The sequence below is a fragment of the Ornithodoros turicata genome, chromosome 1 (assembly GCF_037126465.1).
Source record: "Ornithodoros turicata isolate Travis chromosome 1, ASM3712646v1, whole genome shotgun sequence".
Taxonomy (NCBI): Eukaryota; Metazoa; Arthropoda; class Arachnida; order Ixodida; family Argasidae; genus Ornithodoros; species Ornithodoros turicata.
The window spans coordinates 673708-686346 of record NC_088201.1 but is presented as its reverse complement, the minus strand read 5'-3'; the positions used below and the strand labels follow the sequence as shown (position 1 = coordinate 686346).

Here is a 12639-nt window from a genome sequence, read left to right as displayed (position 1 = left end):
GTGCAAGCGGCGCAGTGGGTGTAACCGCATTTATGTTCCTTGTTCAATGGTTTTACTGTGCATTAGCATGCATGTTAATTTAAAAAATTCTGTCTCCCAGTTTAAACAAATAATGTGATAGCACTTGGTCGGCTATGCTCCGTTTCCTCAGCTGTTTACAACAGCGCTCCTGTAATTTCCGGGATACGGAAAAATCGTCCCCGGTGGGAACCTAGGTTAGAGCGATTCCGTGCCACTACATCCAACGTGCCGTTACGTCCATCGTGCTCTTACATACAAACGACCGTTACATCCAACGAGACTTTGTCCATTTCTGACCGATACATCCGTAGTCAGTACATACAAAGAGCCGTTACATCCAACGGAAAACCATACACAACAAGCTGTTACGTCCATTGCGCCATTACATCCACAGATGTAGGAAAGTGTGGGACAGTGGTTCCAATGCCAGCACAAAGAACGCAGGTGTCGCTGAATATAGACGCCTGTGTCAAACCTAGATGCCAACGGAGTACCTCACGGGTACTTCTTTGAATAGGAAAAAAAATAACTAACTAAAAAGAAGTGATCTGTAATACGGATTGACATTGATCGGTTCATAGACAGCTGCTATATTGGTACAACCACAAAACGAAGGTCGTTAGGGTATGAGGCATGTTACTGAGTTCCCTATTTCTCCCTATTTTTTTCGTCAACATCAGTGGAGTTTTAAGCAGTGCGCATGTGTGGAGCAACGCGCATATTAATAAAATGTTAGGTGCACAGCAGATGTTTTTTTTTTGTATTGTCAACAGACAGCACTTTGAAAATAGAAAAAATCGCAATGCTGCGTCTGCATTCCGGGAAGTTATCTTTGTCGCTGCTTTATTGTCACTTTTATCATTGGCTGCCTTCGCGCCATTCGTTGTCGTAAAGCCGTGTTGGTGCTTTCTTACTTATGGCCAGTCCGGCCGTGCTGCCAGGACATTTTGCCTGGGTTTTCCCCAACGATCACATGCCGGTACGGTTTCCTTGGAAGTTGGCCTAGGACGCGCGCTGTTGCGTTGGTCGTGACGAGCGGCCCGCCCTCAGCGAGGCCAACTACGTACGGCAAGCAGAATATGACACACACAACCAGCAGCTTTTTTACCTAATGCACTTTTACCTTTTTTACCTAATACTATATTATTTCGTGAATATTTTGAGATTTGGGGATTTCAACTTGTGGACCAACCTCGTAATTTAGAACCTGACCTAATTTATTCTCTCACGACAGCAACTCTGTCCGTAACTTGGGAACATATAAAATCATAAAACATCGTAATTTGATGGACTCTCACGAAAACAAAAATCATCATCGCTGTTTTTCAACATCTCATCATGTGTTTGTGTAAGAGTACTGGGGTAGCCAGTTCGACGTTGTCGAAACTCACATCCCCATTTTTTTTCTTTATCACATCGCATCACATCATGAAAACAAACAAACAAAAACATTCCGAGGATACGCCACAAAATATGTGTTATGGAGTGGCTGATTCCAAAACTACATCGATGCCATATTAGTTCACGACCGACATATCCTGAAGCCGCTTATCCATCGAGCATTTACATCCAAAAGATCATCAAGTCCACCGTGCGGTTACATCCAACATGTCGGTACATCCATACCGTGCCGTTACAGCCAACGAGCCGTTGCATCCAATGCGCCGTTACGTCCACCGATGGATGTAACGGCTCGTTGGACGTAGCGTCCCCAGACCGGTTAGAGCCGGGTCCTAGGTTAGTTTCCAGGGTAGGTTAGTTTAGGCTTGTTTTTGACAGTTCACCGTCCACAGTCCATCGCAACTTCCTCATCACATTATAACTGGATATTCAGAAATCCTAAGCTGTTTGGAGAAGGATCGAAGACCGCTTGGTCGAAAGCCGTTCGATCGACGCCGTTTATTCGAAAGACGTTTTTTCGAAGGGAGTTCGAAGGTCCCAGCGTGTCCTTAGCACCTCTTTTTCTTTAACTTTTGACTCGAGCATATGGAGCATGAGGCAATCAGGTCCTCTCCTTTTTTTGTTTGTTTCTTGCTTTTTTTTTTCAGCTAAAGAGGGGAGACCACTGGTAATTTGCAGAAAGGTTTTATTGGTCATTCACGAACAGCGCAGCCTTCTTGCTTTTCACCCTCTCCCATCCGAAAGGAAATGAAATTGAATAAAACTGAATTGAATTGAATAGCCCCCGTAGCTGTATGACACATACCGAAGAAAATGTCTTCAAGTTGGGAGCAGCCAATAGTCTGTTCTTCTGGGCACCCATTTCATTGCTGGGATCCGAAATGGGATAGTGATATGTGCACGAAAGGCACTCGAAGTCTGAATGCTAAGAAAAAAATTTTGCCATAGTATAAAATACAGATATTCGTTAACAGCCATATAAAACTTTAGTTCAGTCTTGTTTAGAGTATGCATCTGCTCCAAACGAAGCAATAAAAAAATCAATCAAACGACCGCTGCCGTTTCGATCAAACGGTGTTCGATCAAATGACTTTCGACCAAATGTCCCGCGTTCGATCAAATGGCTTTCGTTCTTGCGGAGACGATTTCTCCGGGGGACATTTTTCCCTGGGAACGGTTCTTCCTGGGGACATTTTTTTCCAGGGAAGAAAATCTGGCACCTCGGGCGAGCTTTGATTATATGAAACGACTTCTCCGTGATCATTCCTTCATTTGGCAACTAGCGCTCATATTCATCTCTGGAAACCCCAATTTTGTAATTGCATCTGTGTTGCCCTTCAAGAATGGTGATTTTCCTAAAATACGCATAAATTTGGCTCACATGGTGTCCAGTTCTTCAGCTTTTCCACGACCGAATTTCACGTTTTCAAGTTTAGATTGAATTAACTGAGACCTCAGCATTCAACACACCGAAATCTGGAGTAAAAATTTACGCTTCAGAAATTCTTCTAAGAAAAGAAAGGAATGCATATATTATCCTGTCCCACATAATAAGGAGGCCGAACTGTACTTTTTTACCACACTCAAACAAGAGCCTGTTATGTTGTCAGGTGACTATAGTTATTATTTTTCTTCAATGTGTCCTTTTATTTTTTGTGGAATCGTTCCTCTTGGCGTTCAGGAAAAAAAAAGAAAAAAAAGACTGTGTAGGGAATATCGCGACTCCCGCTGCGAGTAGGGTTGCCACCTTTCGCAGTGAAAAATACTGGCTGAGGGAGAGGAGGTGGAATAGAGGGAAAGGGGAAAAGCTCGTGGAAAAGGGAACGCGGGTGATGGGTGGACGGGACACACACATAGAGAGAGAAAGAGAGCGAGAGCGTGCTCGCTCAAGATAATTTATTTGCAGATATTACTAACGTTTTCTGGACGCCATTGTAGGAGTGGATACATTGAGAAACAACATGTATCACACAAAACAACAACAACAACAACAACAAAAAAAAAACACACAACATCAAAATGTATACATTATACTTGGCTAAGATGGTCATTCACAGATTACACAAATATGATTGAAGCTTTGAAACAATAATAATACGAGGAAACATATGTTCCTGTGTGTGGCTGTAGCATTGATGCTAGAAATAACAATGATGATAATAATAAGAACGAATAACTAAGAAAACGACTGGTGACTGCTGAGCTGGGTCTGCGTTCCAGATTTATTCAAGCTGTAGTGGAATGTTGAAGGGAAAACCCCGTAAAAGCCCTTATGAAAGGTCTTGAGCCACAAATAGCGGCAAAAGGCTGCCGGTATCACCTTCCTACCGGCAACCGGCAGAGCGCTCAAATAACCGGCCTGGTGGCAACCCTAGCTGCGAGGCCTTGCCGCTCGACCTTCCCATATCTTTTTTGGTTGGTTTCCATGTGTCGACCCGAAGCCTTTATCGCCCTTCACCTCCTTTGTACGGTTTTGCAACCTGGTACACCAGAAGAAAAGGGGTCCCATGTCACTGGGGTTGTCGACTGACATCATTTTTCTGAGCGGGTGTAAGGTAAAAGAAAAAGAAGGGAGAACATGGAGGAAAGGAGCCTTTCAAATATGTTACTGAAGTTTTCGGGTAATAATAAGAAGCCTGTTCTACGACGGAAATTTTGAAAAGTCTTTTGCACCAACGCCTTGTAAATGAATTCAGATATTTGATAATGCTTACTTACCAGAAATATACGTATCAAAATGTCATTTTTGCATGAATAATAGAGTTATTATCAAGGTAAATTGCATGTTGTACAAACATTTTTGGGACCTCTCATATAGGACCCCGGTTAGCGAATGCTGCCCTTCTAGACGCAGGCAGGTTAACTTTGTTGTGCATTTCTTACACACAAAATATGGACTTTGTCACAGGCAATGCTATGTACCTCGTAACTTTAATGAGCTCCCCTTCGACAGTTTTTCTTTAAAATCGAAGTACAAACTAAAAGAAGTGCTACGGCAACTTTATCATAGGATGTAGTACCTTTATATGTTCATATACTGTCAAACTGTCAAACTGTATGCCGCTGGCTGCTTCAGGGCGAGTGCCACAAGCCTTTCGGCTTAGACGGGCCTGTTTTATTATATTTGTAGTTTGCTTTCTTGAGTACAATTATTATTATTATTATTATTATTATTATTATTATTATGTAAGCGAGTGCAAAAAAAAGGGATATCGTTTCGAGCACTAGATTCTCCAGACTGGCATTGTAAGCGCTGTGTGTAGGCAATGTTTGTAGCCTAATTTATAGCCACTGGTAGATCCAATTGAGAGCCTCCGAGATACCGGCATCCGTACTATCCGATCACACTTGTACGTCGGCAACTCGGCATACAGTAAGTATGCACTAGTAAAACAATACGAAGAGCAACTAAACATTCCATAATCAGTCAGTACAGGTGGTAGTGATTTGTGAAAACAATAATTGTAGCATAAATATATAAGAACAAAAAAAATTAAAATAAAGTACTCATGTAGCAATAGGAGACAAGCAAAAAGACGGGAATGTCTCGAATCGAACTGCGGACCTTTCGTGGCAAAGTCCGACACTTTACCACTCGACAAACAACGCAGAGGGCGCGGGTCGCCTTAAACTCGCGAGGTCAACCATGCACAATGGGGATGATTTCGGGAGTTGGAGGCGAAAGGCGTGATAAGGACGGCGAGCGTGGCGCCATCTAGAATCGGGAAAATCGTGAATCTGAGTTGCTCCCCGACTGGTATGGCCTCTTAATGACTGCCATATTTCTGTCTGCGTGTTTCAGCCACGGAACAGTTATCCATCGTGTTTGCTTTCCCAATTTGTTTTGTATGCTCATTTTCAAAGTTTCATTATGACAAATGCTCAAAAGACAAACACACATGACAAAACCGCTTAAGCTATATTTACGCGGCCGACAGGAAAAAGAGGGAACTGTCGACAGAAAAAGGGAAAAACAACGACGACAAAGAAGTGACAAATAACACTCCAGTGTGAGGAGCAAACAACGGTAATAATGAACAGTTACACACATACACAGACTGCTCACACATTGTGCACCACGCACATACAGGGTATCTCGGAGAACGTGTCATTAAATTATAATGAAAAAAACTACGCCACCACCGGCCACATGTGGTCAACAGCATCTGTCCACTAGGTTTTCGTCACCACCTGATGTGAATGTCATCTAACTTAGGTTTTATTATGTCACTCTTTAAAAACTAAACTCTGTAATTTGGAAAGTAAAGTTTGCGTTTTTACCTCACCAATGTGAAACGTGTGCCGAATTTACTCCAGTTAATAAAAAAGTGAGCCTAAATGAATGTTGTTATTTTCTTGCTTGAGTAGCAAATAAGACAGGCATAGCTTAGCACATACGGCTTCTGCTGGGATCAGGCCAACACCACCGCCTCCTTTCCCTCCTTCACAGCTCAACTGGAACTTGCAAATCTAGATATTTAGACAAAAAGCACGTTCCAGAAAATGAGTTTTGAGAAAGATTGAGACCGTTTAATCCCAACTCTCAGATGTTAATTATTACGTCACACGGGTGAGGTGGTGTGGATGATGTGTGGATTTCCTTTCGTCAGACTGAGAGCGTGGTGGCGGGGCTGGTGTTCTTGTTCTTGCAATCGTCAAGATCCTTTCCACTCGTCTGCTCTTCCTCTGCATAACACACATTTTTTTCTATGGGATTGCTCCTCAGTATATATGTCAATTATCAACTAGAGTAAATTCTGCGTGCGCTTCACATAGGTGGGGTAAAAAAGCGACCTTTACTTGGCAAGTTAGACAACATTCACATGAGGAGGTGGCTATAAGAAGAAATGCTGTTGATGCTAGGTGGCGTGGGGTGCCCTGTATGCTTCTTATAGCGCCATCTAGGAGGCGGCATTCAGCACTGGACAATCACTCATGTCACTTGTGGAAGACTTTGGGCAATAATTTTTGTTTGCTTTATGCGTGCGTAAATTACGTACCTACGCAAGTTTAGAACATTGTCACAAATGTTCCTGGGACAAAAAATTAAAAATGATAAGCCATCTTGCATGGCACATGACATGTTTTCTTGCTAAGATTTCCCATTTTTGCTCAAGCACTTCTAAATGCCACTCGAGAAAGAGCATTCATAATGTGGACAACTGCAATTGCTATTTCAGCTCACCATGTGGGACTTGACCAATGGCAAGCTGCTCCGGACAATTATGGACGTCCATCCACCACAGACGGCAGTCTTACATGCAAAGGTAACACAGAAAGGCGTCATTATTGAGGATCAATTGCATGTTTTTGCTTTTTTTTTGCAGTTTACAGACGACCCCACGTTGGCCATTTGCAGTGACAGTGGAGGCTCCGTTTTCCAACTCAACTTCAAGTATTGGACTATTTCACTTTAGTATTAGAATGTCTTTGAGCAGCTTCAATTCTTTAAAGTGAGCTTCCTTACAAAACTGTGCTTGAAAACATTGACTCGAGAAAGGTGAAATTATTGTGCAAAACAAGCAATGCTTTGTTTTCTGCTTTCTGGGTTCAGGGCAGAACAGGGCCTATGGTGGAATCCTGCTTGACTTTTAGTATGAAGCTCTAGTATTGAGCTGCTTGAACTGGTATAAATACATGAGTGGCTAAGCAAAGTTAACCTTGTAGTTGCTCATGCCAGTCAATCACACACTGTTCTTCCTCTATTGAGTTGAATACTTTCTCTTTGCAGAAAAGTCCTCAACAATCGCACTTGTGAATCAACATGCATCTTTTCAGGGAGGTTTGTATCCACACTGGGATCTCAACCGCTTAAGGAAAGGGATTTTTGAGCACCTCCCCATTCTGAAATAACAGAAATGTACTTTTGTTGCCACTGTGGTTGACAGCAACACATACTGGCATTTTATTTATTTATTTTATTTATTTCACGATACTGCGGGCACTGCCCAAGCAGGAGGGGAATAACAAGAATGTTGTTAATCACACAACACGGAAACAAATTGGTTAATTGTACAGTTCTCAACATCAAAAGACAACGAGTTCCATTCAGGTATCGTTTTCACAAAAAACAACTTTTTAAAAATATTGGTACGAGCATATAACGGCTTAAAGAAGTAAGGATGATGATGACGTGAGGAACGCGCTTGCAAGGGAAGAAGAAACGATCCTGAGTCTAATCTGATACTGCCCTTAAATATTCATCATGTTACATCTGGGACCAAAAATTGCGGAAGCCTCCAACTGACAAAAGGATGAGCTCAATAGCTGCAAGGAGGAAATACCTTTGGTTTGGAGGTTATTTGGCCTAAATTTATTTGGGTTCCGGTTCATCTCTGGCATGAATAAGCATGCAAGATTGTTCTTGTGTCTTTCATGTTGTTGATAAATTGGGTTTCTAATAAATTGCAGTCGTGGTGAAGTATGTACCATGGAGCCACTACGTGTCACACAAAACTTTCCTGATCACCCTGCGCAAGATCTCTTTTTACTGGCACTAGGAACAGTTACAAAAGTTGGTATCAATATTTAAAAAAAATAGTGTTTCAGGCTGCAAAGTGATGAAAAATGAGAGCTAACAATACTGATTTGTTTGTGGAATGGTTGTCTATTGGAAATATCCCACATAAAACAGTTGAGGCATCACTTTGGGGCTGAAAATTTGAATGGAATGTTTCTGCTTTAAAGTATCTCTATCTACCACCAGGTGATTGTAGTGACTTTGCGGCCGGTCCTCCGTGTGCGAATGACGCATCCTTTGAAGGTAAATAAATTAAGCTTTCCACAGTATGTGTTCCATAGTGGTGTTCTTTTCAGGAGGACGGTAATACTCTGCCTTTACTTGGCTGGCAGTTTGTAGTCATTCAAGTATCCAATGCTACACGCTTTGTGGATCCTGTGCTAGCGTTTGCTCGGAAAAACATCATATTCCTTTTTCAGGTGACTCCCATTTATCTAACATCAGTGTCACAAATTCGAGGTGGATGTTAGCGGGTGAAAGTTTTAGATCATTAAATACGAAATGTCCAATTTACTTATGTACTAAGTATGACAGTCAATATCTCTGTCATTTCACTTTGAAAGTTAATTGTAAGATACAGTAGAACCTTGTTAATTGAAAGTCGTCTGCACACAGAAAAAATTTCAAATCAAGTGGGCGTTGGAATTAAGCGAACCTCAGCAGACGGTGAAGGGAAAAATATTTATTTGCCAAAGAACTCACTTATCTTTGTGTGCCGCTTTCTGAAAATGACATCGCACGTCACCATTTATTCAAGATGGGCTACATAGTCCATCATATCACAGCGCGAGCTGTTGGACTTGGAAGTGGATCTTAACAAAAACCGAAAGCAAGCCAAAATGCGTAATCCGTAATGGCAGCACAACTGGGATGTTGTGTGGCAAGGAAGCGTGATGAGGTTGCGCCGGGAAAGGGAAGTCAGCAAGGGAGCAAGCACGTGCTTTTTATGGCAGATGATGAAATTCGGTACGAAACTTACCAATTAAATGGGACACGGGCCAGTTCGCTTCAAATTATGCGGTCAGATTGCAATGCGTAAAGACTGGACAGTAGCAATCCTTCCAATTAACCGGAATTTCGAATTAAGCAAGATCGAATTAGCGAGGTTCTCAACCCTTTTGAACACACGTTTAGTTTGTGATTGTCTTTCGAACTGTTTTTCATAGAGCAATTTTTGTGAAACTATGGATAAGTAAAAAAATTGTGTTATTTTTTTGAATACGAGTTTCGTTGGGAACTAGTGCAACGCATACAGCTCGGAATAAAACCCCAGGTATTTGGCAAGGATGTGGTCAATAAATGTGTAGTACATGGATGGTTTGACAAATTCTGGCAATTTTAATCTTGGAAGCGAGCCACGTGATTGCGACCAAGGTGAATTATGAGCTGAAAGCACATTTGAAACTGTAGGGTAAAGAAATGTACTAGGGCCATCCAGTAAATAAGTTTCCCTATTTTTGTTCTCGAAAAATATAGCGCTAGAAGGAACTGGATGGTTGGGGTAATTGGGTGTGATACTCCAGCACCATAGGCACCACTTGTGTGTCAGAACGTGGTGTCCGAACATGAATATAGTACATACTACTTTCGTCATGCATTTCTTTACAGCAAAAAATGCTGCGAGTATGCATGGACAAGGATATGAGTATTCAAATGGTGTGTCATTCGTAGGTGTTGTGAAAAAGTGTACGATGAACAGCTATGGCATCAGGAAGCTCTGCAATTCAAAGAATTTTTTGTGCATCTGTCCTCTGGTACTGATGTCGGATGCCCAAGCATGCAAACAATTTTCTCTCAGCTTCCTTTTTACCAAAAGGTGAGATGATGCCATGTTTGCTCAGTGACGTTCACAAAGAGCAACAAAGGCTCCAATTTTCCTTCTAATTTCTTGGACGCATTATGCAACTCCCGAGACAAAATGCCAGACGAAGGTGTGATAGGCGCCTGGTTAAATCATCTTTCGGGCTCATCATGGTCAGCTGCTTGTAGCCTACCCAATCCGCAGAACCACAGTAAATGCCAAGATCCTGAGTACAAAAACCTCCTCAACTCTCGACTCAGAAAGTTGTGCCGCTGCATGACAACGCTCGTCTCCGAAGAGCCAGGATTTGCTCCAGATTGAAATGGCAAGTTTTTCTGTAACCACCATACTCTCCGGATCTGCCAGGTTATCACCTCTTCTATCACCTCAAAGTGCATAAACAGTACACGCCGTGGCACAAACCAAGGTATCGAGAAATTTTTACCATGGCACCAAAAATGTTTTGAGAAAGAGTGACGTGGAAGCTCTAATCTGTAAATACATTTTTTCAATGTTTGGCTATAGGATTTATTAATTTTGTTCAGAGCAGGGAAACTTATTTATTGGATGACCTTCGTGGTAGATGGGTTCCACATGAATTGAATGAGTGTCGGAAGAGAAATGGTCTTGAGGCTTGCCTTTCTTTGCTCTCACGACATAAAGGCGCAGTAATTGGATAAAGGTCAACAGTTAAAAATTGTGTCTGTTTGGTGACTCAGCATATAGCCCCTTTGGTCAGTCACTCTCACACAGACCTTGCTCCAGCTGACTACCACTTGCAGTAAAAACATTCAGTTCTCAACAAGCCATAACTAACTCTTTACAGGCTTCTTCGTTGTTGGCATAACAAGCTTTTGATTTGCCTTGGGACATTTCGTATTTAATGATCAAATGAAAAGATTATCTTGTTCAGTATTGCCCCAGAACATATTTACAATATACACGTACAACAGTAGTGGTTCTAGTGGTTGTCTCCTTTTTTTTGGTGTACAGTAGAGCCCTTTGGTTACGATCTTCGATATAACGATAACTCCAATGTTACAATCGAATTGTTGGCTTCCGTCAGCTCACTCATTGAATTACATGTGATCGCCGCAATAACGTTTGCTCGTGTATAGTGATCACAATTCTCCCAGCAGCCGGTAAAGCGTGTGAAAATCGAAAAGCCTTTTCATTAGCCCCCATAAGCATTATTCGTGCATGATTGCCAGGGATACAAACTTGGAAGAGGCTCGCGAGACGTAGAGGAAGTGTCCTCTCCACATCGTTCTCTCGCTATCACTTTTTTTCTGGTTTGCCCGCTATGACGGTGTTTGGGCGAGAAAAAGCACGTGGCTCGACGGATTTTGTACCGGTGCAAAACGTCGTTGCAATTTATTGTGGCTTCCAAAATGTGAGTTGGCAGACTGTTGGCAGTGCCAGCAGTTTTTATCATATTTTTTTCTGCGCTGTTTTGTGCAGACAGAAATCAAGTTTATTTCCTGGAAAATTGGCTAAATATATCGAGCTCAGACTGAACCATCTCTGCGTCCCATGAGAGAAGCTGATTTTGTGGGTCTGATGCAGATGTGTTGTGCGCAGATGCGGGTTGGATGCGGATGTCAAAAAGCTCATCCGCGCAGGGCTTTCACCGGCACTGTGCACACCGGAAACAAGTCCATAAACTTAATCACCCAGGATTGCAATATGCACATTATGCTACAGAAGAAAAGATTGTGGTAACGTTGCACAAGTCTGTGCAACAGGATATTGCATGCACATTGAAACCCAACCAGACCAGAAAAATTTGACGGAATTGAAACGGGCCCAAGGAACTAAGATAGGAGACCCCACCGAATATAAGCAAACATAGGTCACTGAAAACAGAAAAACACCCTCGAGATTTTTTTATATGTTGTACACGAAAGCTCGTTCTATAAAGGTGCATTGGTTTCAGACATCTCTTCTGACCGCTTCATTGCATGTTTTATGCTCGATTGTAGCGAATTTTGGAAAAAGCGCATACTTTCCCTATTTTTCCTGCAATAACTACAAAAGTTACGTGTCCTGCGCTTTTTCCTGTTCACCGATTACAGCATGACAACCAGGGTTTGGACATTGTGCAGAGCATGGTTTCATCTATATGCAAAAGAAAACTTGTAGGTGCTTTCTATGAGTCGCAGCTGCCGTTCACACCAGGCACGGTTTTTGCCAGTGCGTTTCTATCACCCACCAGATTGAGATCTGGGATGAAACGTTTTGTGGTATGTCGTTTCGCACTATTAGCAACTGGTAAAAATTTGATGGTTTTGTGAAGGCCGAGCAGGGCTGCTTTCCCGTGGAACCACCCACTTGATCTTCTTGTATGACTAACATCCATCGAGGACTTAGTTTGGGTCCCGGGCTCTTTTCCAAATGGATCTAGTGTCCTCTTCCTGAATGACCGTATCAAGATCTAGCACCACATACTGCATCGCGTACACAAACAGCAGCATTACTTTGAAATCAGGGACTTGTTGGTGTTGAAGTATTCAATTGAAGTATGCAACTGGGTGTGTGTTGTGCCTCTAAAACATTGGTATTAAAGATAATCCAGTTTCACGTTAGCAGTCATGCCATTTGGTGACAGGAAAAGAAGCTCTAATTAACGTTGACACGATGCACGGTACAGTTGTGGAGCAGTAACAGGATCTTCCTTTGCTTTTTTCCTGTCCTTGAACAGTCATCCAGGCCTTCGGATTCTTCTGTACAGAACAGGAATGGATTTGTAAAGCCTTTTTGGATTTTGCAATCCCAAATGATTTTCTGCACCTTGCTGCGCTTTCCCTCTGCCACAGTCATTTCGTCGCCATTGTAAATTTCTTTTTCTTGGTGCCTTTGGAAGGTGTCCTATCCATGCTTCCTTCCTGAAGAGAGG

At 42.3% G+C, this 12639-nt stretch overlaps 1 protein-coding gene across 1 annotated transcript in view; it reads left to right on the top strand.

Annotated features, from left to right (window-relative positions):
* The window catches only part of LOC135377221 (vacuolar protein sorting-associated protein 8 homolog), an 83866-nt gene that overhangs the window by 21055 nt on the left and 50172 nt on the right, over positions 1-12639 (top strand). The window contains exons 7-12 of the mRNA XM_064609514.1: positions 6603-6689; positions 6750-6817; positions 7154-7204; positions 7834-7936; positions 8129-8185; positions 8239-8361. Of these exons, the coding sequence (XP_064465584.1) occupies positions 6603-6689; positions 6750-6817; positions 7154-7204; positions 7834-7936; positions 8129-8185; positions 8239-8361 (489 nt within the window). The remainder of the gene's footprint in view (positions 1-6602; positions 6690-6749; positions 6818-7153; positions 7205-7833; positions 7937-8128; positions 8186-8238; positions 8362-12639) is intronic.